Here is a 24,132-nt window from a genome sequence, read left to right as displayed (position 1 = left end):
GGTATGAAAACTGACCTTTTCCAGTGCTATGGCCACAGCTGAGTTTTCCAAATTTGCTGGCATACAGAGTGCAGCATTTTAGCAGCAGTATCTTTTAGGATTTGAAACAGCTCAGCTGGAAAAAAGTGGTCCACTGGAGAAGGAAATGCAAACCATTTCAGCATTCTTGCCTTGAGAATCCCATGAACAGTATGAAAAGGCAAAACGATTTGACACTAAAAAATGAACTCCCCAGGTCAGTGGATGCCCAACATGCTACTGGAGAAGAGCGAAGAAATAGCTCCAGAAGGAATGAAGAGGCTGAGCCAAAGTGAAAACAGAGCCCCATTGTGGATGTGTCTACTGGTGAAAGGAAAGTCCAATGCTGTAAAAAGCAATATTACATAAGAACCTAGAATGTTAGGTCCATGAATCGGGTTCACATAGCCCAAAGATTAACAAGACTCTGCTCAAAAAAGGCTGAGGAAAGATATCTTTAATTTGCTAAGAAAAGTATTCCTAAAAAATAGAAGTTTCAGATAAGTAGCAACCAAGTAAAAGAAGTGCTTGTTTTCATTTAAATTGCTTGGTTTTATCTTTCAATGAGGATTTTGTTTATTTTTAATGAAAAAAAATATATATATATATAAATGTGCACAACAAGATGTTTGACATAAATGTACACTGGGAAATGATTACTATAGTTAAAACAGTTAACATATCCATTGCCTCATGTACTTATCTTTTTTTGTGTGCAGTGAAAACACTTATAATTTCTCTCTCAGAATATTTCAAATATACAACATGGTTAAATAAGGATTTTTTTTTTTTAATGAAACAGCCCAGGACAAAGAGATATCTAAGATCTCATTTATCAAGAGCTTTCCAGCACATGACACTGATGTATCTGTGGCAGTTCATTTGTAAAGACATTGAAATACTTAACTCCTTTTATACTAGATAAGACTAGAGTAAAACATAGAATAATTTTACAGCATTTCTCAATACAAAAACACTAGAAACATCAAACCAGATTTTATTAAAGCTGCTATAATGCATACTAAAAAAAAAGCAAATATTGTATTAAGAAAATAACTTCAATGAATAGCAACATAAATGCCCTCTAAAATTGCTAAAAACAAATTAAAATTTCAAGTTTTCTCCCAAACAGCCATTTTCTTTAATATTATCAAAAACAATCAGAACTACAGAAGATCATGAGTGAGTCTAATTTGGCACAGATTTCACTTATATTTTTATTTAGTAAGCACAATTATATTAAACATGACTAGATGCATCATGTAAAATATAATCATTTATTTTATTAAAAACATATTTTTCTCCTAAATTTAATGTTATAGATACAATCACTGAAGTCACTTTTAAACACAACTTTGATGTAAATGAAGGTTTAAATGAAAAACAACAAAATTTCCATGAATACCACAATAAGATTTAGGCAAGAAAACATTGAAAATCAGTTTGATAATTTTGATACCTATTTTTTAATTAGTTTCAATATAAGTTTAATGGGTATTATGCACCAGCCTATGCATAAAGTTATCAAAGGCAGCCCTGGTCTGATCTCCAAACAAAACTTTTCATTATATATTGGTAAAGTTTGCTCAAACAACAACAAATTGGCTTGAAACAAATATCGAGTATCTCTGGCAAGGAGTAAATGACACCAGTTACAAAATTTTTAATCTACAGAGAACTTTCCCCAAATGTTTCTGATTCTCCAGAGGAGGTACAAACTTTTGTACCAAATGACACTTACCTTGCAGTAAATCATATGGCACATGGCTACTCTTAATCTCATTCCTACACGCTGAACGTAATAGAAGCAAAAGTGCACCAGAATTGACCAAATGAAAAGGCAGAGATTCAGTACAGCAGTGTAGCCATAGGTTTTGAACAAAACCCCAGAATCAGAGGGATCAAACTTTTGAAAATGAGTAAGTAAGTCCTCAAAATATCTCGGTAATAGTACTCTGAAGGTTTCCTAAAAGGAAAGGAAAAGAAACCTTAATTAGAAATACAAGCCATATCAGTTTTTCTTATCACAAGCTTCACTTTTTTTAATTTAATTTTTTCTGTGGTTCAGTTGCTAAGTCATGTCCATTGCTTTGTAATCCCATGGACTGCAGCATGCCAGGCTTTCCTGCCCTTAACTATCTCTCAGAGTTTGCTCAAACTCATGTCCATTGAGTCAGTGATGCCATTTAACTATCTCATCCTCTGTCGCCCCCTTCTCCTTGTGCCCTCAATCTTTCCTAGCACCAAGGTCTTTTCCAGTGAGTTGACTCTTTGCATCAGGTGGCCAAAGAATTGGAGCTTCAGCTTCAGCATCAGTCCTTCCAATAAATATTCAGGATTGATTTCCTTTAGGATTGACTGCTTTGATCTCCTTGAAGTCAAAGGGACTCTTTAGAGTCTTCTCCAGCACCACAGTTTGAAAGCATTAATTCTTCAGTGCTAAACCTTCTTTATGGTCCAACTCTCACATCTATACATGACTACTGGAAAAACCAAAGCTTTGACTATGTGGACCTTTACTGGCACAGTAAAGTATAGTTAATTTCCAATGCTATGTTAGTTTCAGGTGTACAGCAAAGTGATTCAGTTATACATATACATATATCTATTCTTTTTCAGATTCTTTTCCCATATAGGCTATCACAGATTATTGAGTAGAGGTCCCTGTGCTACACAGTGCTGTCTGCTCACTGTGTGATGCTTTGCAACCTTATGGACTGTAGCCTGCCAGGCTCCACTGTCCATGGGATTCTCCAGGCAAGAATACTAGAGTGGGTTGCCACTTCCCCTCTAGGGGATCTTCCTGACCCAGGGATCAAAACCACATTTCCTGCATCTCCTGCATTAGCAGGTGGATACTTCACTACTAAACCACGAGGGAAGCCCCATGCTACACAGTAGGTCCTTGTTAACTATTAGTATCAATTTCATATATAGTAGTGTGTATATATTCACCTCAAAGTCCTAATTTATTCTTCCCCATGCCTTTCCCCTTTGAAAACCGTGCTTGAAGTCTGTTTGGAACAACGTTCATTTGTATCATTTTTTTAGATTCCACATATAATTGATACCATATGATATTTGTCCTTCTCTATCTGACTTACTTCACTCAGTGTTATAATCTCTAAGCCCAACCGTGTGGTTGCAAATGGTATTATTTCATTCTTTTTGGTGACTGAATAATATTTCATTGTATATACATACCACATCTTCTTTATCCATTTCTCTGTCAATAGACTTTTATATTGCTTCCAGACTATTGTAAATAGTGAAGCAATGAACACTGAGGTGCATGTCTCTTTTCAAATTAAGGTTTCCTCCAGATACATGCCCAGTAGAGGGATTGCTGGATCATGTGGTAGTTCTATTTTTTTAGTTTTTTTGAGGAACCTCCAATCTCACCAACAGTGTAGGAGGTTTCCTTTCTCTCCACATCTTCTCCAGCATTTATTATTTGCAGACTTTTTCATGATGGTTATTCTGACTGGTGTCAGGTGACAACTCATAGTTTGATTTGCATTTCTCTAATAATTAACAATGTTAAGCATCTTTTCATGTGCCTTTTGGCCATCTGTATGTTTTCTTTTGACAAATGTCTATTTAGACCTTCTGCAAATTTTTTGATTGGGTGTATGTATATATATATATATGTATATATGTATATATATATATATATATATATATATATGTATTTTGAGCTGCATAAGCTGTTATATATTTTGAACATCAATCCCTTGTCAATCACTTCATTTGCAAATATTTTCTCCCATTCTGTGGGTTGTCTTTTCATAAAAGGAGAAATCAACATTGGCACAAGAAAGTGGGGTACTTTAGCACTCCACTTACATCAATGGACAAACCATACAGACAGAACAATCAATAAGGAAACAGAGCCCTTAAATGACATATTAGACCATATGGACATAATTGATATTTATATGACATCCTATATGAATGCAGCAGAATACACATTCTCTTCAAGTGCACATGGAACATTCTCCAGGATAGCTAACATGCTGGGCCACAAAGCAACCCTCAATAAATTTAAGAACACTGAAATCATATCAAGCATCTTATCCAACCACAACATTATGGATTACAAATCAACTACAAGGGAAAAACTGTTTTAAAAAAAAAAAAAAACAGATATGAAAGCTAAATAATATCTTACTAAGCAACCAATGCATCACTGAAGAAATCAAAAAGGAAACCAAAAAATACCTAGGGACAAATGAAAACAAAATGATCCTAAACCTATGGAATACAGCAAAAGCAGTTCTAAGAGGGCAGTTTATACTAATACAATCTTATCTCAGGAAACAAGAAAAATCTCAAATAAACAACCTAATCTTACACCTCAAGCAACTAGAGAAAGAAGTAAAAAAAAAAAAAATTCAAAGTTAGGAGAAGGGAAAAAATGATAAATATTAGTGCAGAAATGAATTAAATAGAGATAAGGAAAATAATAGAAAAGATCAATGACACTAAAAGCTGGTTCATCAAAAATATAAGCAAAATTGATAAGCCTTTAACCAGACTTATCAAGAAAAAAAGGAAGAGGGCTCAAATCAACAAAGTTAGAAATGAAAAAGGAGACATTACAATGGACACTAAAGAAATACAAAGAAAGATGAGAGACTACTATAAGCAAATATATGCCAATAAAGTGGACAACCTCGAAGAAATGGACAAGTGTTTAGAAAAATAAAACCTTCCAAGATTGAATTTTGAACCAGGAAGAAGTAGAAAATATGAACAGACTAACCATAAGTACTGAAATTGAAACTGTGAGTAAAAACCTCCCAAAAAACAAAAGTCCAGGACCCGATGGCTTCACAGACAAAGATACCACAAAAAAAAAAGAAAAGAAAATTACAAGCCAATCTCACTGATGAACATAGAAACAAAAATCCTCAACAAAATACTAGCAAATGAAATCCAACAACACATTAAAAAGATCACACACCATGATCAAGTGGGATTTATCTCAGGGAGGCAAGGACTCTTCCGTATATGCAAATCAATCAATGTGATATATTATATTAACAAATTGAAGAATAAAAGCCATATGATCATCCCAATAGATGCAGAAAAAGCTTTCAACAAAATTTAACACCCATTTATGGTAAGAACTCTGCAGAAAGTGGGCATAAAGGGAACTTACCTAAACAAAATAAAGGCCATATGCCACAAACCCACAGCTAACATACTCAATGGTGAAAAGTTGAAAGTATTTCCTCTAAGATCAAGAACAAAAAAAGGATGTATATTCTTGCCACTCTTATTCAACATAGTTTTTAAAGTCCTAGCCACAGCAATCAGAGAAGAAAAAGAAATAAAGGAATCTAAATTGGAAAAGAAGTAAAATTTTCACTGTTTGCAAATGACATGATACTATACATAGAAATTGCTAAAGCTGCTACCAGAAAACTACTAAAGCTCATCAATGAATTCAGTAAGCTTTCAAGAAACAAAATCAATACCCATAAGTCTCTTGCATTTCTATACACAAACCAGCTTCACCTTTATTATTAGCATATTAAAATGGCATTTTCACAAAATGCTACACTCATGGCTAATCTAAAAGAAAAATATACAGATCTACTCTCTTCTATAAGACAAGCAGACAATAGCTTTAAACTTAAGCCAAAATTTTCCAAGGTAATAAATCCTTGGTACACTGTGTTTGGCACACTGTGGATGCTCAATAAATATTACATCCAGTGTTTTAGAACACATTTAGTAAAACACCAAGTGAGTCTTTGCCTAAGATGAATGAGGAAAAGGTGACAGAAGGATAAGAGATTTGCTTCCATATGAGCAAGCCCTGCTGGTAGCCTGCCCCTGTCCCCTGTAGTCTCAACATCCCAGCCCGACAGAAAAGTCAAGATGGCACATGTAGGCATGACACACTCCTGCTATCATCTTTTGCTTTAAGAGCTTTTATGAACTGACACATTGGAAAAAAACAGATCCAATCTTTCCCAGCCAGAATTCCACATGTCCGCAGATCAAGATATCAGACTTTAGCTTTTGTTGGAGTATCACAAATAAACCAGGCTTGGGAGATTCCCAAACTCTCAACTCCAGGTGGCACTGCATCAATATATCTCTAGACCTTAGAAGCTGGGATGTTCCTTGGAGTTAAAAGTTAAACACAGCAGAAGACAAGCTAAAAATAAAACATCCGTGGTTCTCCATCAGCCACACACTGCAGGTGTTGGTTTGGAAGAAATTATTTCTTCCCCAGAGCAAAAATTTAAAATACTAAACCAATAAGTTGGGAGGCATTAGGGCTTAACTCCTGAATAAGACTTACAGAAAACAATTGTCTTTCCCCAAAGAAATAGCAACACTTGCCCACCCTGCCAAATAGCCACTCCACCAAACATCCTACTACTTCCTCCCTGTAGTCACACCTTGAGAAAGTACCCTTTTTCCCCAGGAAGGAAAATCAAACTCTCAACACGAATTCAAGTCACAAAAAGTAAACACTTAGGCCCTCAACATCATTTCCTCCACAGACTTATCAAAAGACAAAATGCCAAAAGCTTGGAAATCTTTCTGGAATTCCATTTTGAGATAAATTTTTCCTTTAAGCAATCTCCTTACTAACACAGACAAGGTAAACAACTGGCAGGCCTGCTTTGATAGTTCTCTTCTGTTATCTGAAGTTGGGGAACCCATGCACAAGAGGAAGGGAAAGCAGAATCCAAAACACCAAACATAAGATAAAACTAATGAGCATTTTCTGCTCAGCCAACTAGTACCCAATCAGGATATGTACAGAAAGCTATCCTCATCCCTCAGATGGGTGTGACACTGAACCCCAACACTCCTGTTTTGTTGCACACACATGTTCACACCCTGTATCAACTGCTTTGTTTTCCAAGAGGTCACAGAAGTTTTCATCTACTATAGAGAAGTAGGGCTTCCCCAAAGGCTCAGCGTTAAAGGATCTGCCTGTAATGCAGGAGATGCAGCAGGAGCTGCAGGTTCGATCCCTGGGTCAGGAAGATCCCCTGGAGAAGGAAATGGCAACCCACTCCAGTAGTCTTGCCTAGAGAATCCCATGGACAGTGAAGCCTGGCAGGCTACCATCCATGGGGTTGCAAGAGTCAGGCACAACTTAGCAACTAAACAGCAACAATAGAGAAGTAAGCAAATAATGCTTAGTTAAATATGGGTAAGATGATCAAATCAGAGCAAGATGCTCAGTTCTCAAAAGCACAAAGGCTCACTATTACCTTTCCAGCATGCTTCATCATTCATTCCAAGGGGCATGAAGAGCTTAAAAGAGCCCCTCATACAATAGATGATAAAACACACTTTTTATAGAGTTTACTGAGGTGGAATGGGAGGCTTGCACAGAGAAGCAAGAATGTCAGACTGGACACATGCACAGTTGCAGCCCAGGTATGGCCAAGGACAGCCCAGTGCTGCAGCCTGCAAACCTGGGGCTCTCCACCAGAAGCCCAGCACTAACACCTGCCTTCCCAAACTGTCCTGAAACTTATGATTGTCTCTGGGAGTCACTGTTGCCTGTTACTCAGCTCTTTGATTTAGCCTAACTTTGGTGTAATTATAAAAGAAAGTAAGAGCAATATCACCCACCAAAGAGCATACCGACATATGCAACAAATTCGGGGGTTGGGGGGGGGGGTGCAAATAAAGGTACGTCATTACTGCTTAAGTGTCAGGATTTTTATACTAAAAGGTATCATTTAATAATCCAGTTTAAAAAACAGTCTTATTAAAGAGTAATGCTAGTTCATGTCCCATAGCTTGAACTCCTCTGTCTATTCTTGATCCTGAACCTCAACTAGTAAGAAATACAACAGCTGAGAAAATAGTCACTATCAGACCTGAAACTAACCAGATAAGTAGGAACAAGGACAAAAATCATCCTCATAAATCCTTCACTTTTGACACGAATCTATGACCCAATGAAAATTCTTTCCACAAACCAACTAAAAATAGTTTTATTCCTTCACAAGTATTCTTCACAACTGTAAAACCATACAAGATTTTTTTAAAGAGCCCAACTTAATTCCACAATGCTCATCATTCAAAGTTCTCTGAGAGTCTCAGAGTCTCTGAGGCAGACATTTCTTGATGGAGTCCTTCGTATTCAGCCTTCTAAAAGCATCATCTGTTTGACCCCATGTCTTGGTTCAGGGGAACTTCTTACACGTTTGGTGCTAGAATTTCCTCAGAGGGTACAATGCCTCCTCAGTGTTTCCCCCTGAAACATTTCTTGCCCAATTCCATGATCAAAAAAAAAAAAAGAAGAAAGAAAGAAAACACAGGATATAGAAATAAGAAATCAGGCAAAGAAAGACTGCTTGAGTCAAACATAGGCAGAAAAGAGTGAGTTTGTGGGAAAATGAACAGGTAGTTAATCTTTAGAAATGGGGAAAATGTGACAAGAGTAGAGTTTAGAAAGATCCAGAACTAAGGAGGAAAAGCAGTGAATCTGGGGAAATAACAACCATCAGGACCTTAGATATACTTTCACTCCTCTTTTACACAGTGGTCTTCATCCTGACTGCACCTTAGCATCACCTAGGGGAGCAATGCAGTTAAGAGCACTCAAAGAACTGAGACCTGCCTCCAGAATCTGCTTTAGGTTCAACTGGTTAAGGATGGATCCTGAAGTTCCCTCTCCATGGACAATTCTGGGTACAGGAACTAATCCCATGTAAGTATCTGCTATCCTCCTCTCCCACAATGTCATGGCATTTGAGCCTGGAAAAGCTACAGACCTACTTACAAGTACCACAAAGGCTGACTGAATTGGTAGGTGGGTTGATTGGTTGGTTGATTGATTGGCTGTGCGTGGTCTTCATTACTGAAAATAAGCTTTCTCTAGTTGCAGCAAGCAGGGGCTAGTCTGTAGTTATAGTGCCCAGGCTTCTAATTGTGGTGGCTTCTCATGTTGCCTAGCACGGGCTCTTTGCACGTGGGTTTCCTTAGTTGTGGCTCCCAACCTCTAGAGCACAGGCTCAGTAGTTGTGGTGCAGTGGGGTTTAATTACCTTGTAGCATGTGGAATCTTTCCAGACCAGGGATAGAACCAGTGTCCCCTGCATTGGCAGGCTGATTCCTAACCACTGGAATGCCAGGGATGTCTACCACAAAGGGTTTTAATCAGAATTCAATATGACATATCATACTTCCAGAAAAATCTTTATGACCCCAAATCCTGAGGTTCCAATGATGAAATTAAGACCTTTCTGCACAGTAGGAAAAATTGAGTGTTCAGAAAACACTACATTCACAAAATGAAAAGATGAATCCAAATGGGTTTGTTAAGTTGCCTCTAAAAGGAGAAGGAATTAGAATGGAACAAGGATATCACCTTTTTTAAAAAAAAGTAGCTCTTCTGCTGATTTAACTTTGGAAGCATGAAACCATTATACAGAATTATAGTTACAAAACAACTAATTTTTTAAAAAGCAACTCCTAAAATCTCAGAGTAAAGTGAAACAAAAGTAACTAAATATATACTCATCCAATTGGTTGGCAGAGCCATATTAAAAAGAACTATTTTTAAATGATTTTAAAACAAAATAATTTGAAAATGTACCCTCTGTGTGAGATATCTACTTAAAGAGAATATGAACTGCAAAAAAAATTCTAAAACTCTTTTGAGAAGTCACATTATGGGTGATAGTGTTCATATCATAAGGTAAAACACTTGAATATAATTATATTGCTATCATTGAAAACTGGGATTAGATATGGGACAACAGAGAATAGATGACAGGAAAAAAGAGATATATTATAGATTTAAGAGAAATGAGATGAAGAAAAAACACTAATGTCCTGAATCTGATTTGAATTGGAAATACTCATGTAGACTCATGATATGTTTACCTTAAAAAAAAAAAAAATGTATTCTACAGCTTCCCTGGTGGTCTACTGGTTAGAAATTCACCTGCCAAATACAGGAGACTCTGGTTCTATTTCTGACCCAGGAAGATTCCACATGCCAGAGTGTAACTAAGCCCATGTGCCACAACTACTGAAGCCTGAGTGCCCTAGAGCCTGTACTCTGCAACAAGAGAAGCCACCACAGTGAGAAGCCCACACACCACAACCAGAGAGTAGCCCCCATTAGCAGCAACCAGAGAAAAGCCCACACAGCAACAAAGACCCAGCACAACCAAAAATAAAAATAAACCAAATTAAAAAACTGTTAAATGTATTCTCTCTTTGTCCAATCAAAAAGCTGAGAAGCAATAAACAACTAAGCAGCAAGGAGCAACTCTAGTGCTCAGACTATAAACTTTAGATACCATTTCCCACCAAAAGGAGCCAGAGTTGCTTGAAGAAATTCTGATACCAGGGCTGGGGGGAAAGCTGTACAAGATGAACTAGAAATATCTTGTCACACCAGAAAGGAAAAAAGGCTAGCTAAGCCTACTAGAATATGTACAAAAGACTTAGGACCCAACCTGGATGGACTCCCACTGGCCAAAGATGGCCAAAGTTTGGCTTAAGCATAACAACTGTAATCATCATAACAACTGAAGCACATCAGAAATGCTTAAATACTCTGGGGCTTCACAAAACAACAAAATAAATAACAATGGCACAAAATTCATTATCTCCAGAGGAGAAGCAACTCACTATTTTGAAAACTAGTTTTTAAAATGTAAAAACAGGCAGTTCAAGATGGCAGAATAGAAGGACATGCACTCATCTTCCCCTACAAGAGCACCAAAATTGCAACTCACTGCTGAACAACTATTGACAGGAGGATGCTGGAACATACCAAAAAAAAAAAAAGATACCCCACATCCAAAGACAAAGCAAGACCCGGGTTCGAGCCCTGGGTTGGGAAGATCCCCTGGAGAAGGAAATGGCAATGCACTCCAGGACTATTGCCTGGAAAATCCCATGGACAGGGGAGCCTGGTAGACTACAGTCCATGGGGTCGCAAAAAGTCGGACATGATTGAGCGACTTCACTTCACTTCACCTCACTCACTTAATACCATTTTGTCATGATTGGTCTACAGAAAAATAATACTCTATATCATGAAAACTACAATTTAATAGAAAAACTTGTTACCACTTTTGTTTTGTTTTGTTTTTAATTTTATTATTATTATTGTTATTTACTTTACAATATTGTATTGGTTTTGCCATACATCAACATGCATCCACCATGGGTGTACATGTGTTCCCCACCCTGAACCCCTGCCTCCCACCTCCCTCTCCATACCATCCCCCTGGGTCATCCCAGTGCACCAGCCCCAAGCTTCCTGTATCCTTTTTTTAAATCCAGATGCATATCAGAATTATCTTGGAATTTTTCGAAAAATATAAATGTATAGGTATTGCTTTTTTTTCTCCAGAGCTTTAGATATATCTCTAATGAACAGCCATGTTTAAAAATAACTGGACTGGAGGAGCCAAGATGGTGGAGGAGTAGGACGGGGAGAACATTTTCTCCCCCACAAATTCATCAAAAGAGCATTTAAACGTCAAGTAAATTCCACAAAACAACTTCTGAATGCTGGCAGAGGACATCAGGCACCCAGAAAAGCAACCCAACTCTTCGAAAGGAGGTAGGAAAAAATATAAAAGACAAAAAAAGAGACAAAAGAGGGAGGGACGGAGTTCCATCCCGGGAAGGGAGTCTTAAAAAGAGAGAAGTTTCCAAACACCAGGAAACCTTCTCACTGCCGAATCTGTGCCGAGCTTTGGAAGCACAGAGGGCAACATAACAGGGAGAAAAAATAAACAAGTAAAACTCGCAGATTGCGAGCCATACGGTAACTTCCCCAGCGGAGAAGCAGCACAGACGCCTGCACACGCCATTAGCAAGCAGGGGCTGGGCAGGGAGGCGCGGCGCCGGCTACATCGCTTAGAGTAAGAATCTGGCCTGAATACCCTGAGCACTATCTGAGCGAAATAATTTGGGCTAGCAAACCAGACTGTGGGATATCTACCACGCGAAAAGCCAGCCCCAACCTAAGACACCGCCAGGCCCGCGCACGGAACAAAGGACTGAACAGAGATAGCCGGCTGCAGACCTTCCCCCTCTGGTGACAGGCAGCCAGAGCAGGAAGGGGGCAATCGCAGCCCCAGAGAGACATTATCTATAAAACTGTAAGCAGGCTTCTTTGCTAACTAAAACTTCTTGGGAGTCTGGACGGTCAACATCTGCCTGAGAAGGTGTGCCGGTTTTACACCCAGATAACTGAGTGGCGGGGAGGCGATAAGTCGCAGCATTGGAGTTCGCCAAACACCTCATCACCTGAGCTGCTCGGACCTGGGAAGAGCACAAAAAGCAGGCCCAACTGAGTCTGCGCCTCTGAGGACTACCCGAGTGCCTGAACCTGAGCGGCTTGGACCTGGGAGGTACATGCAGCCCAGGGCTGGCCTCGGATTGTTCTCGGCGGAACAACCTAAAGCCCGAGCAGTGTGGGCAGGGAGGCTACACGCGCCGTGAGTGGGGGCAGACCCAGTGTGGCTGAGGCACTGTGAGCACAAGCCAGTGTTATTTGTTTGCAGCATCCCTCCCTCCCTCCCCACAGCGCGACTGAACAAGTGAGCCTAAAAAAAAAAAAGTTTCCCCCACCGTCCCCTTTGTGTCAGGGCGGAAGTCAGACACTGAAGAGACCAGCAAACAGACGAAGTTAACAGAGGGAAACGCCTTGGAAGCTACGGGCAATAGATTAAAACCCCGTGGTTACTACGGACTACATAGGAAGGGGCCTATAGATCTGGAGAAATATAAGTCGGACCAAGGAACTAGCCAAAAATGAACTGAACCCACAATACAACAAAACCAGAGAAAGTCCTAGATATATTTTTACTATTTTTACGATCATTCTTTCTTTCTTCCTTCCTTTCTTTCTTTCTTTTTTTTAATTAAAAAAAATTTTTAAGTCCTCTATTGTTCCTTTAATTTTCACTTTTATAACCTATTGCTTTGCAAAAAAAAAAAAAAAAAGACCCTATTTTTTTCTTCTTCAGCAAACTTCATATATATATATTTTATAATTTTTTGACCTTTTTTTTTCTTCTTCTTTTCTTTAACATTGTATTTTTGAAATTCCAAACTCTACTCTAGTTTTTTAATTTTAGCTTTTTGGTATATGTTATCAATTTTGTACCTACAGTTTTTTTTATAATTTCTGTGACTTTTTTTCTTTTTTCTGTTTCATTCTCTTCTTCTTTTATATAACATTGTATATCTGAAATTCCAAACTCTACTCTAGATTTTTAATTTATGCTTTTTTGTATTTGATATCAAATTTGTACCTGTATTTTCTTTATAATTTTGCGACATTGTTTTTGTTTGTTTGTTTTCTCTCTTTATGTTTCTTCTTCCTTTTTTTTTAACATTGTATTTTTGAAATTCCAAACTCTACTCTAGATTTTTAATTTATGCTTTTTTGTATTTGATATCAAATTTGTACCTGTATTTTCTTTATAATTTTGCGACATTGTTTTTGTTTGTTTGTTTTCTCTCTTTATGTTTCTTCTTCCTTTTTTTTTAACATTGCATTTTTGAAATTCCAAACTCTACTCTAGATTTTTAATTTTTGCTTTTATGTATTTGTTACCAATTTTGTACCTTTAAGAACCCAATCTTCAGGACCCATTTTTCACTAGGGAGCGAGATTACTGGCTTGACTGCTCTCTTTCCCTTTGGACTCTCCTTTTTCTCCACCAGGTCGCCTGTGTCTCCTCCCTAACCCCTCTCTACTCTACCCAACTCTGTGAGTTTATGTGTGTTCCAGATGGTGGAGAACACTTAGGGAACTGATTACTGGCTGGATCTGTCTCCCTCCTTTTCATTCCCCCCTTTTATCCCTCTGGCCACCTCTGTCTCCTTCCTCCTTCTTCTCTTCTCTGTATAACTCCGTGATTATCTCTGAGTGGTCCAGTTGTGGAGTGCACATAAGGAAGTGACTACTGGCTACCCCACTCTCTCCACTATTGATTCCACCTCATCTCATTTGGGTCACTTCTAACTCCCTCCTCCCTCTTCTCTTCTCCATGTAATGCTGTGAACCTCTCTGAGTGACCCTTACAGTACAGAAACTTTTCATCTTTAGCGTAGATGTTTTATCAATGGTGCTGTATAGAAGGAGAAGTTTTGAAACTACTGTAAAAATAAGACCGATAACTGGAAGCAGGAGGCTTAAGTCCAAACCCTGACTCCAGGGAACTCCTGACTCCAAGGAACATTAATTGACAGGAGCTCATCAAACGCCTCCATACCGACACTGAAACTAAGCACCACACAAGGGCCAACAAGTTCCAGGGCAAGACATACCAAGCAAATTCTCCAGCAACAAAGGAGCACAGCCCTGAGCTTCAAGATACAAGCTGCCCAAAGTCACTCCAAAACCATAGACATCTCATAACTCATTACTGGACATTTCATTGCACTCCAGAAAGAAGAAATACAGCTCCACCCACCAGAACACCGACAGAAGCTTCCCTAACCAGGAAACCTTGACAAGCCACCTGTACAAACCCACACACAGCGAGGAAAAGCCACAATAAAGAGAACTCCACAAACTGCCAAAATATAGAAAGGACACCCCAAAATCAGCAATTTAAACAAGATGAAGAGACAGAGGAATACCCAAAAGATAAAGGAACAGGATAAATGCCCACCAATCCAAACAAATGAGGAAGAGATAGGGAATCTACCTGATAAAGAATTCCGAATAATGATAGTAAAATTGATCCAAAATCTTGAAATTAAAATGGAATCACAGATAAACAGCCTGGAGACAAGGATTGAGAAGATGCAAGAAAGGTTTAACAAGGACCTAGAAGAAATAAAAAAGAGTCAATATATAATGAATAATGCAATAAATGAAATTAAAAACACTCTGGAGGCAACAAATAGTAGAATAACAGAGGCAGAAGATAGGATTAGTGAATTAGAAGATAGAATGGTAGAAATAAATGAATCAGAGAGGATAAAAGAAAAACGAATTAAAAGAAATGAGGACAATCTCAGAGACCTCCAGGACAATATTAAACGCTACAACATTCGAATCATAGGGCTTCCAGAAGAAGAAGACAAAAAGAAAGACCATGAGAAAATACTTGAGGAGATAATAGTTGAAAACTTCCCTAAAATGGGGAAGGAAATAATCACCCAAGTCCAAGAAACCCAGAGAGTCCCAAAGGGATAAACCCAAGGCGAAACACCCCAAGACACATATTAATCAAATTAACAAAGATCAAACACAAAGAACAAATATTAAAAGCAGCAAGGGAAAGACAACAAATAACACACAAGGGAATTCCCATAAGGATAACAGCTGATCTTTCAATAGAAACTCTTCAAGCCAGGAGGGAATGGCAAGACATACTTAAAGTGATGCAAGAAAATAACCTACAGCCCAGATTATTGTACCCAGCAAGGATCTCATTCAAGTATGAAGGAGAAATCAAAAGCTTTTCAGACAAGCAAAAGCTGAGAGAATTCTGCACCACCAAACCAGCTCTCCAACAAATACTAAAGGATATTCTCTAGCCAGGAAACACAAAAACGGTGTATAAATTCGAACCCAAAACAATAAAGTAAATGGCAACGGGATCATACTTATCAGTAATTACCTTAAACGTAAATGGGTTGAATGCCCCAACCAAAAGACAAAGACTGGCTGAATGGATACAAAAACAAGACCCCTACATATGTTGTCTACAAGAGACCCACCTCAAAACAGGGGACACATACAGACTGAAAGTGAAGGGCTGGAAAAAGATTTTCCAAGCAAAGAGGGACCAAAAGAAAGCAGGAGTAGCAATACTCATATCAGATAAAATAGACTTTAAAACAAAGGCTGTGAAAAGAGACAAAGAAGGTCACTACATAATGATCAAAGGATCAATCCAAGAAGAAGATATAACAATTATAAACATATATGCACCCAACACGGGAGCCCCGCAGTATGTAAGACAAATGCTAACAAGTATGAAAGGAGAAATTAACAATAACACAATAATAGTGGGAGACTTTAATACCCCACTCACACCTATGGATAGATCAACTAAACAGAAAATTAACAAGGAAACACAAACTTTAAATAATACAATAGACCAGTTAGACCTAATTGATATCTATAGGACATTTCATCCCAAAACAATGAATTTCACCTTTTTCTCAAGCGCACATGGAACCTTCTCCAGGATAGATCACATCCTGGGCAATAAAGCTAGCCTTGGTAAATTCAAAAAAATAGAAATCATTCCAAGCATCTTTTCTGACCATAATGCAGTAAGATTAGATCTCAATTACAGGAGAAAAACAATTTAAAAATTCCAACATATGGAGGCTGAACAACACGCTGCTGAATAACAAACAAATCACAGAAGAAATCAAAAAAGAAATCAAAATTTGCATAGAAACTAATGAAAATGAAAACAAAACAACCCAAAACCTGTGGGACATGGTAAAAGCAGTCCTAAGGGGAAAGTTCATAGCAATACAGGCACACCTCAAGAAACAAGAAAAAAGTCAAATAAATAACCTAACTCTACACCTAAAGCAACTAGAAAAGGAAGAAATGAAGAACCCCAGGGTTAGTAGAAGGAAAGAAGTCTTAAAAATTAGAGCAGAAATAAATGCAAAAGAAACAAAAGAGACCATAGCAAAAATCAACAAAACCAAAAGCTGGTTCTTTGAAAGGATAAATAAAATTGACAAACCATTAGCCAGACTCATCAAGAAACAAAGGGAGAAAAATCAAATCAATAAAATTAGAAATGAAAATGGAGAGATCACAATAGACAACACAGAAATTCAAAAGATCATAAGAGACTACTATCAGCAATTATATGCCAATAAAATGGACAACATGGAAGAAATGGACAAATTCTTAGAAAAGTACAACTTTCCAAAACTCGACCAGGAAGAAATAGGAAATCTTAACAGGCCCATCACAAGCACGGAAATTGAAACTGTAATCAAAAATCTTGCAGCAAACAAAAGCCCAGGTCCAGACGGCTTCACAGCTGAATTCTACCAAAAATTTAGAGAAGAGCTAACACCTATCCTGCTCAAACTCTTCCAGAAAATTGCAGAGGAAGGTAAACTTCCAAACTCATTCTATGAGGCCACCATCACCCTAATACCAAAACCTGACAAAGATGCCACAAAAAAAGAAAATGACAGGCCAATATCACTGATGAACATAGATGCCAAAATCCTTAACAAAATTCTAGCAATCAGAATCCAGCAACACATTAAAAAGATCATACACCATGCCCAAGTGGGCTTTATCCCAGGGATACAAGGATTCTTCAATATCCGCAAATCAATCAATGTAATACACCACATTAACAAATTGAAAAATAAAAACCATATGATTATCTCAATAGATGCAGAGAAAGACTTTGACAAAATTCAACACCCATTTATGATAAAAACTCTCCAGAAAGTAGGAATAGAAGGAACATACCTCAACATAATAAAAGCTATATATGACAAACCCACAGCAAACATTATCCTCAATGGTGAAAAATTGAAAGCATTTCCTCTAAAGCCAGGAACAAGACAAGGGTGCCCACTTTCCCCATTACTATTCAACATAGTTTTGGAAGTTTTGGCTACAGCAATCAGAGGAGAAAAAGAAATAAAAGGAATCCAAATTGGAAAAGAAGAAGTAAAACTCTCACTATTTGCAGATGACATGATCCTCTACATAGAAAACCCTAAAGACTCCACCAGAAAATTACTAGAACTAATCAATGACTATAGTAAAGTTGCAGGATATAAAACCAACACACAGAAATCCCTTGCATTCCTATACACTAATAATGAGAAAACAGAAAGAGAAATTAAGGAAACAATTCCATTCACCATTGCAACAGAAAGAATAAAATACTTAGGAATATATCTACCTAAAGAAACTAAAGACCTATATATAGAAAACTATAAAACACTGGTGAAAGAAATCAAAGAGGACTCTAATAGTTGGAGAAATATACCATGTTCATGGATTGGAAGAATCAATATAGTGAAAATGAGTATACTACCCAAAGCAATTTATAGATTCAATGCAATTCCTATCAAGCTACCAACAGTATTCTTCACAGAGCTAGAACAAATAATTTCACAATTTGTGTTGAAATACAAAAAACCTCGAATAGCCAAAGTGATCTTGAGAAAGAAGAATGGAACTGGAGGAATCAACCTACCTGACTTCAGGCTCTACTACAAAGCCACAGTTATCAAGACAGTATGGTACTGGCACAAAGACAGAAATATAGATCAATGGAACAAAATAGAAAGCCCAGAGATAAATCCACGCACATATGGACACCTTATCTTTGACAAAGGAGGCAAGAATATACAATGGATTAAAGACAATCGCTTTAACAAGTGGTGCTGGGAAAACTGGTCAACCACTTGTAAAAGAATGAAACTAGAACATTTTCTAACACCATACACAAAAATAAACTCAAAATTGGTTAAAGATCTAAACATAAGACCAGAACTATAAAACTCCTAGAGGAGAACATAGGCAAAACACTCTGTGACATACATCACAGCAGGATCCTCTATGACCCACCTCCCAGAATATCGGAAATAAAAGCAAAAATAAACAAATGGGACCTAATTAAACTTAAAAGCTTCTGCACATCAAAGGAAACTATCAGCAAGGTGAAAAGACAGCCTTCAGAATGGGAGAAAATAATAGCAAATGAAGCAACTGACAAACAACTAATCTCAAAAATATACAAGCAACTCCTACAGCTCAACTCCAGAAAAATAAATGACCCAATCAAAAAATGGGCCAAAGAACTAAATAGACATTTCTCCAAAGAAGACATACAGATGGCTAACAAACACATGAAAAGATGCTCAACATCACTCATTATCACAGAAATGCAAATCAAGACCACTATGAGGTACCATTTCACACCAGTCAGAATGGCTGCGATCCAAAAGCCTATAAATAATAAATGTTGGAGAGGGTGTGGAGAAAAGGGAACCCTCTTACACTGTTAGTGGGAATGCAAACTAGTACAGCCACTATGGAGAACAGTGTGGAGATTCCTTAAAAAACTGGAAATAGAACTGCCTTATGACCCAGCAATCCCACTTCTGGGCATACACACTGAGGAAACCAGAAGGGAAAGAGACACGTGTACCCCAGTGTTCATCACAGCACTGTTTATAATAGCCAGGACATGGAAGCAACCTAGATGTCCATCAGCAGATGAATGGATAAGAAAGCTGTGGTACATATACACAATGGAGTATTAGCCATTAAAAAGAATTCATTTGAATCAGTTCTAATGAGGTGGATGAAACTGGAGCCTATTATACAGAGTGAAGTAAGCCAGAAGGAAAAACACCAATACAGTATACTAACGCATATATATGGAATTTAGGAAGATGATAACAATAACCCTGTGTACGAGACAGCAAAAGAGACACTGATGTATGGAACAGTCTTATGGACTCTGGGAGAGGGAGAGGGTGGGAAGATTTGGGAGAATGGCATTGAAACATGTAAAATATCATGTATGAAACGAGATGCCAGTCCAGGTTCAATGCACGATACTGGATGCTTGGGGCTAGTGCACTGGGACGACCCAGAGGGATGGTATGGGGAGGGAGGAGGGAGGAGGGTTCAGGATGGGGAGCACATGTATACCTGTGATGGATTCATTTTGATATTTGGCAAAACTAATACAATTATGTAAAGTTTAAAAATAAAATTTAAAAAAATAAAAATAAAATAAAATTTGGTAAACACTTTAAGAAAAATAAAATAAAAATAACTGGACTATATGATGATCTTTTACTTTTATCTAACTTGTTTCACTTTTTCTATTTCATATTCAGTGCTCCAATTTTATTTAGTTTGTATTTTCCAATTTCTCCATCTCTTCTTTTGTTTTTGATGTTCTTCCTCAAGCCTTTATCAAGTGCAGTAGGAAAGCTTTTGTATAAATAAATAATATATATAATATATATATTTTAGAAAACATGAGCTTTTACCTAGATAAAAATTTTATGACATTTTGATTCTACTTGTTTGACTTAGTATGGATAGAATGCTAGATTCCTAATTTTAAAAAAATAAATACCTGAAAAGCAACAAAGGTTTACTGTACAGCATAGGGAGTTATAATCAATATCTTATAATAACCTATAATAGAAAATAATTTAAAAATAATATATGCATATATGTATAATTGGAGTCTTCCCTTGTGGCCCAGAATCTGCCTGAAATGTGGGAGACCTGGGTTCGATCCCTGCATTGGGAAGATCCTCTGGAGAAGGGAATGGTAACCCACTCCAGTATTTTTGCCTAGAGAATTCCATGGACAGAAGAGCCTGGCAGGTTACAGTCCATGGGGTCACAATGAGTTGGACAGGACTGAGTGACTAATACTACTATATATAATTGAATCACCTTACTGTACATCTGAAACATTGTAAGTCAACTACACTACAACAAAGCACATATATTAAGAAAAAAAAGTAAAAAAGAGACTTTACTGGTGGTCCAGTGGTTAAGACTCCACACTTTCAATGCAGGGAATATGGGTCTGATCCCTGGTCAGGGAACAAAGATTCCACATGTCACTTGGCTTGGCAAAAATAACAAAGAAGGGGGAAAAAAATGCTTTAAGTTAAAAAAATAAGAATTTCCCCTGACATGCCTATGCATACTATAGCTCGGGGTAACCAAAGAGTTAACAATGACAAAGTGGCTCTTTATTTTAGCTAATAAATGAAAAAGGTAAAAATGAGAATTAGAACGTCAACATTTTGTAATTCTTAATGAGTTAATGAAACTTGAGTAATGATTATGAATAGTTCCTAACATCTCACACACACAAAAAGAGAAGACTTTATCTACTTTATAAGGGAGGTGCACAACCCTACAAGCCTACCTCCTATATAAAGGAGGGGCAGAGAAATCCTGAATGAGTCAGATCAGCTTCTAACCACTAACTTAAGGTGCCAGAAAGTGAAAGTGTTAGTCGCTCAATCGTGTTCAACTCTGTGACCCCCATGGACTGTAGGCTGTCAGAGGAACGTGTTAAATGACACAGCGAGAGAAGCAGTCAGCCAAATCCAGACTGTGGGAATCTCTCCAGGACAAACAACTTGGTTTCTTCCATTTAAAAAATAATAATAAGACTGTTCTATGTATCTGTGTCTCTTTTGCTGTCTCGCATACAGGGTTGTCGTTATGCGACACAGCAAAAGAGACACAGATGTATAGAACAGTCTTTTGGACTCTATGGGGGGTGGGGGGGAGATGATTTGGGAGAATGGCATTAAAACATGTATAATATCATATAAGAAACGAATCGCCCGTCCAGGTTTGATGCAGGATACAGGAAACTTGGGGCTGGTGCACTGGGATGACCCAGAGGGATGGTATGGGGAGGGAGGTGGGAGGGGGGTTCAGGATGGGGAACACGTGTACACCCATGGCAGATGCATGCTGATGTATGGCAAAACCAATACAATATTGTAAAGTAAAAAATAATAATAATAAAATAAATAAATAACCAAAGAGGAATAACTTTAAAAAATAATAATAAGTAAAATAAATAGCTGAGAGGAAAGAGACAGGAGGTAGAGGGGAATAGAAAGTAACCCATGCAACCTCTGTCAACCAAATGCACCTTTTTTGATTCTGCTTCAGACTACAAGGCAGGGGGAAATAGGACAAATGTGTGCAATGGCTCAATATTGATGATATTAAAGTTAATGTTTATGACCAACTTAGATAGCATATTGAAAAGCAGAGACATTACTTTGCCAACAAAGGTCCATATAGTCAAGGCTATGGTTTTTCCAGTGGTCATGTATGGATGTGAGAGTTGGACTGTGAAGAAAGCTGAGCACCAAATAATTGATGCTTTTGAACTGTGGTGTTGAAGAAGACTCTTGAGAGTCCCTTGGACTGCAAGGAGATCCAACCAGTCCATTCTAAAGGAGATCAGCCCTGGGTGCTCTTTGGAAGGAATGTTGCTAAAGCTGAAACTCCAGTATTTTGGCCACCTCATGCGAAGATTTGACTCATTGGAAAAGACTCTGATGCTGGGAGGGATTGGGGGCAGGAGGAAAAGGGGACGACAGAGGATGAGATGGCTGGATGGCATCACTGATTCAATGGACGTGAGTTTGAGTGAACTCTGGAAGATGGTGATGGACCGGGAGGCCTGGCATGCTGCAATTCATGGGGTTGCAAAGAGTCGGACACGACTGAGTGACTGAACTGAACTGAACCGAAAGTTAATGTTTAGGCATAATAATGGGAATAGAGTTATATAAAGGGACAATTCTACATCTTTTAAAGATACAGACTAAAATATTTACAGAATAAAAATGATGCGATATCTAGGTACTGCTTCAAAATAATTTGGGGAAGTGAGAGTAGGGGTTCAGATGATTCAAGACTGCTCATGAGTTGGGAACTATTGAAGCTGACTTAGGATGACATAGAGGCTTATTTTCCCCCTACCCTCTGAGTTCTTAACTAACACTCCCTGTAATAAGAGACAGAATAACAAGAGAAAAAGAAACAGAAGTTTATTAATATGCAGACCTCCTATATACCTGGGAGATACTCAGGTATCTCCTGGCTCAATTCACTACCTTAAATACCATCTTGAGCTCAAGACAAACAAAAAAGTGAGGTAGTACTTATAAGAGATTAATAGGAAAAGCAACACCATGGGACTGGGTGTGTCATGCATAATTAAGGCTTCTGGAAGACTTTTCCATTGACAGGATTCTTATGTGATTTAGAGCCATCTTTCTGGTACAAAGAGGGAGACACTCTTACAAATGGAGATTTCCTTTATCAATGTAAATGTCCCTCACGGAAGGTTAGTTTATACTCTGTCTTCAGATCTTCTCCTGTGTCTAGTCTCAAAAAAAAAAAAAAAAAATCAGCTCAAAACAATCCAAAGATGCATGTTCTGGGGTGACATATTCTGCTGCCCTATAATCCTATACTGTTTTTGTATTTTTGAAATATTCTTGAAAACCTATGTGGCACACCTGAAAATAATACAATGTTGTAAGTCAATTATACTTAATTTATTTTAATTTTTAATGCTATAATAAAAACTTACACATGCTTTTAAAAAGAAAACGAAAGTGGATTGAAAAGATAACCTTCATTTATTGAAGGAGGAAACAGAACAGGCTCCATCTTGAGAACAAGACTCCATCTTGGGCTGGACTGTGAACTTTGAGCTTCATGCCCAGTATCTATGGAAACAACATACTAATGGAAAACCAGACACCACTTCCCCCCCACCCCAGAGGAAGGAGCCTCAGGATTTGTACCTAGACTCTCCAGTCACCTAAAAGAATGTGCTAATTATCTCTGTAACAGAACAAAGTCATAAATCCCATTATGTTTATCAGGATATGACCACAGGCCTATTGATAAATGTCCACTGTTTAAATATCTAGGCTTATGACACATGAGCCTAGATATGGCACAAACACAAGTGACTGTGACGGGAGCATAAGCATGGCCCAGAGGAGCTAACCGACATCCGAGGCCAAGGGCAGCACTGGGAGGAGCTACCCCACATCCAAGGAGCAGTGGCTGCGCGGGTGCAGGAGGGCCTAGAGGAGCTACTCCACGTTCAAGGTCAGGAGGGGCGGTGGTGAGGAGATACCCCTCCTTCAAGGTAAGGAGCAACGGCTGCACTTTGCTGGAGCAGCCATGAAGAGATACCCCATGCCCAAGGTAAGAGAAACACAAGTAAGATGTTAGGTGTTGCAAGAGGGTATCAGAGGGTAGACACACTGAATCCATAATCTCAGAAAACTACTCAATCTAATCACACTAGGACCACAGCCTTGTCTAACTCAATGAAACTAAGCCATGCCCTGTGGGGCCACCCAAGACAGGAGGGCCATGGTGGAGAGGTCTGACAGAATGTGGTCCACTGGAGAAGGGAATGGCAAACCACTTCAGTATTGTTGCCTTGAGAACCCCATGAACAGTATGAAAAGGCAAAATGATAGGATACTGAAAGAGGAACTCCCCAGGTCAGTAGGTGCCCAATATGCTACTGGAGATGAGTGGAGAAATAACTCCAGAAAGAATGAAGGGATGGGGCCAAAG

General features: G+C 38.2%; 1 protein-coding gene across 1 annotated transcript in view; it reads right to left on the bottom strand.

Moving 5' to 3' along the window:
- LOC101906567 (ATP-binding cassette sub-family C member 4-like) overlaps nucleotides 1–24,132 on the bottom strand; it is a 378,587-nt gene that overhangs the window by 268,809 nt on the left and 85,646 nt on the right. The window contains 1 exon segment of the mRNA XM_025000155.2: nucleotides 1,760–1,984. Within this exon segment, the coding sequence (XP_024855923.2) occupies nucleotides 1,760–1,984 (225 nt within the window).

This window comes from Bos taurus, chromosome 12 (assembly GCF_002263795.3).
Source record: "Bos taurus isolate L1 Dominette 01449 registration number 42190680 breed Hereford chromosome 12, ARS-UCD2.0, whole genome shotgun sequence".
NCBI lineage: Eukaryota > Metazoa > Chordata > Mammalia > Artiodactyla > Bovidae > Bos > Bos taurus.
This window is presented reverse-complemented; position numbering and strand designations above follow the sequence as displayed.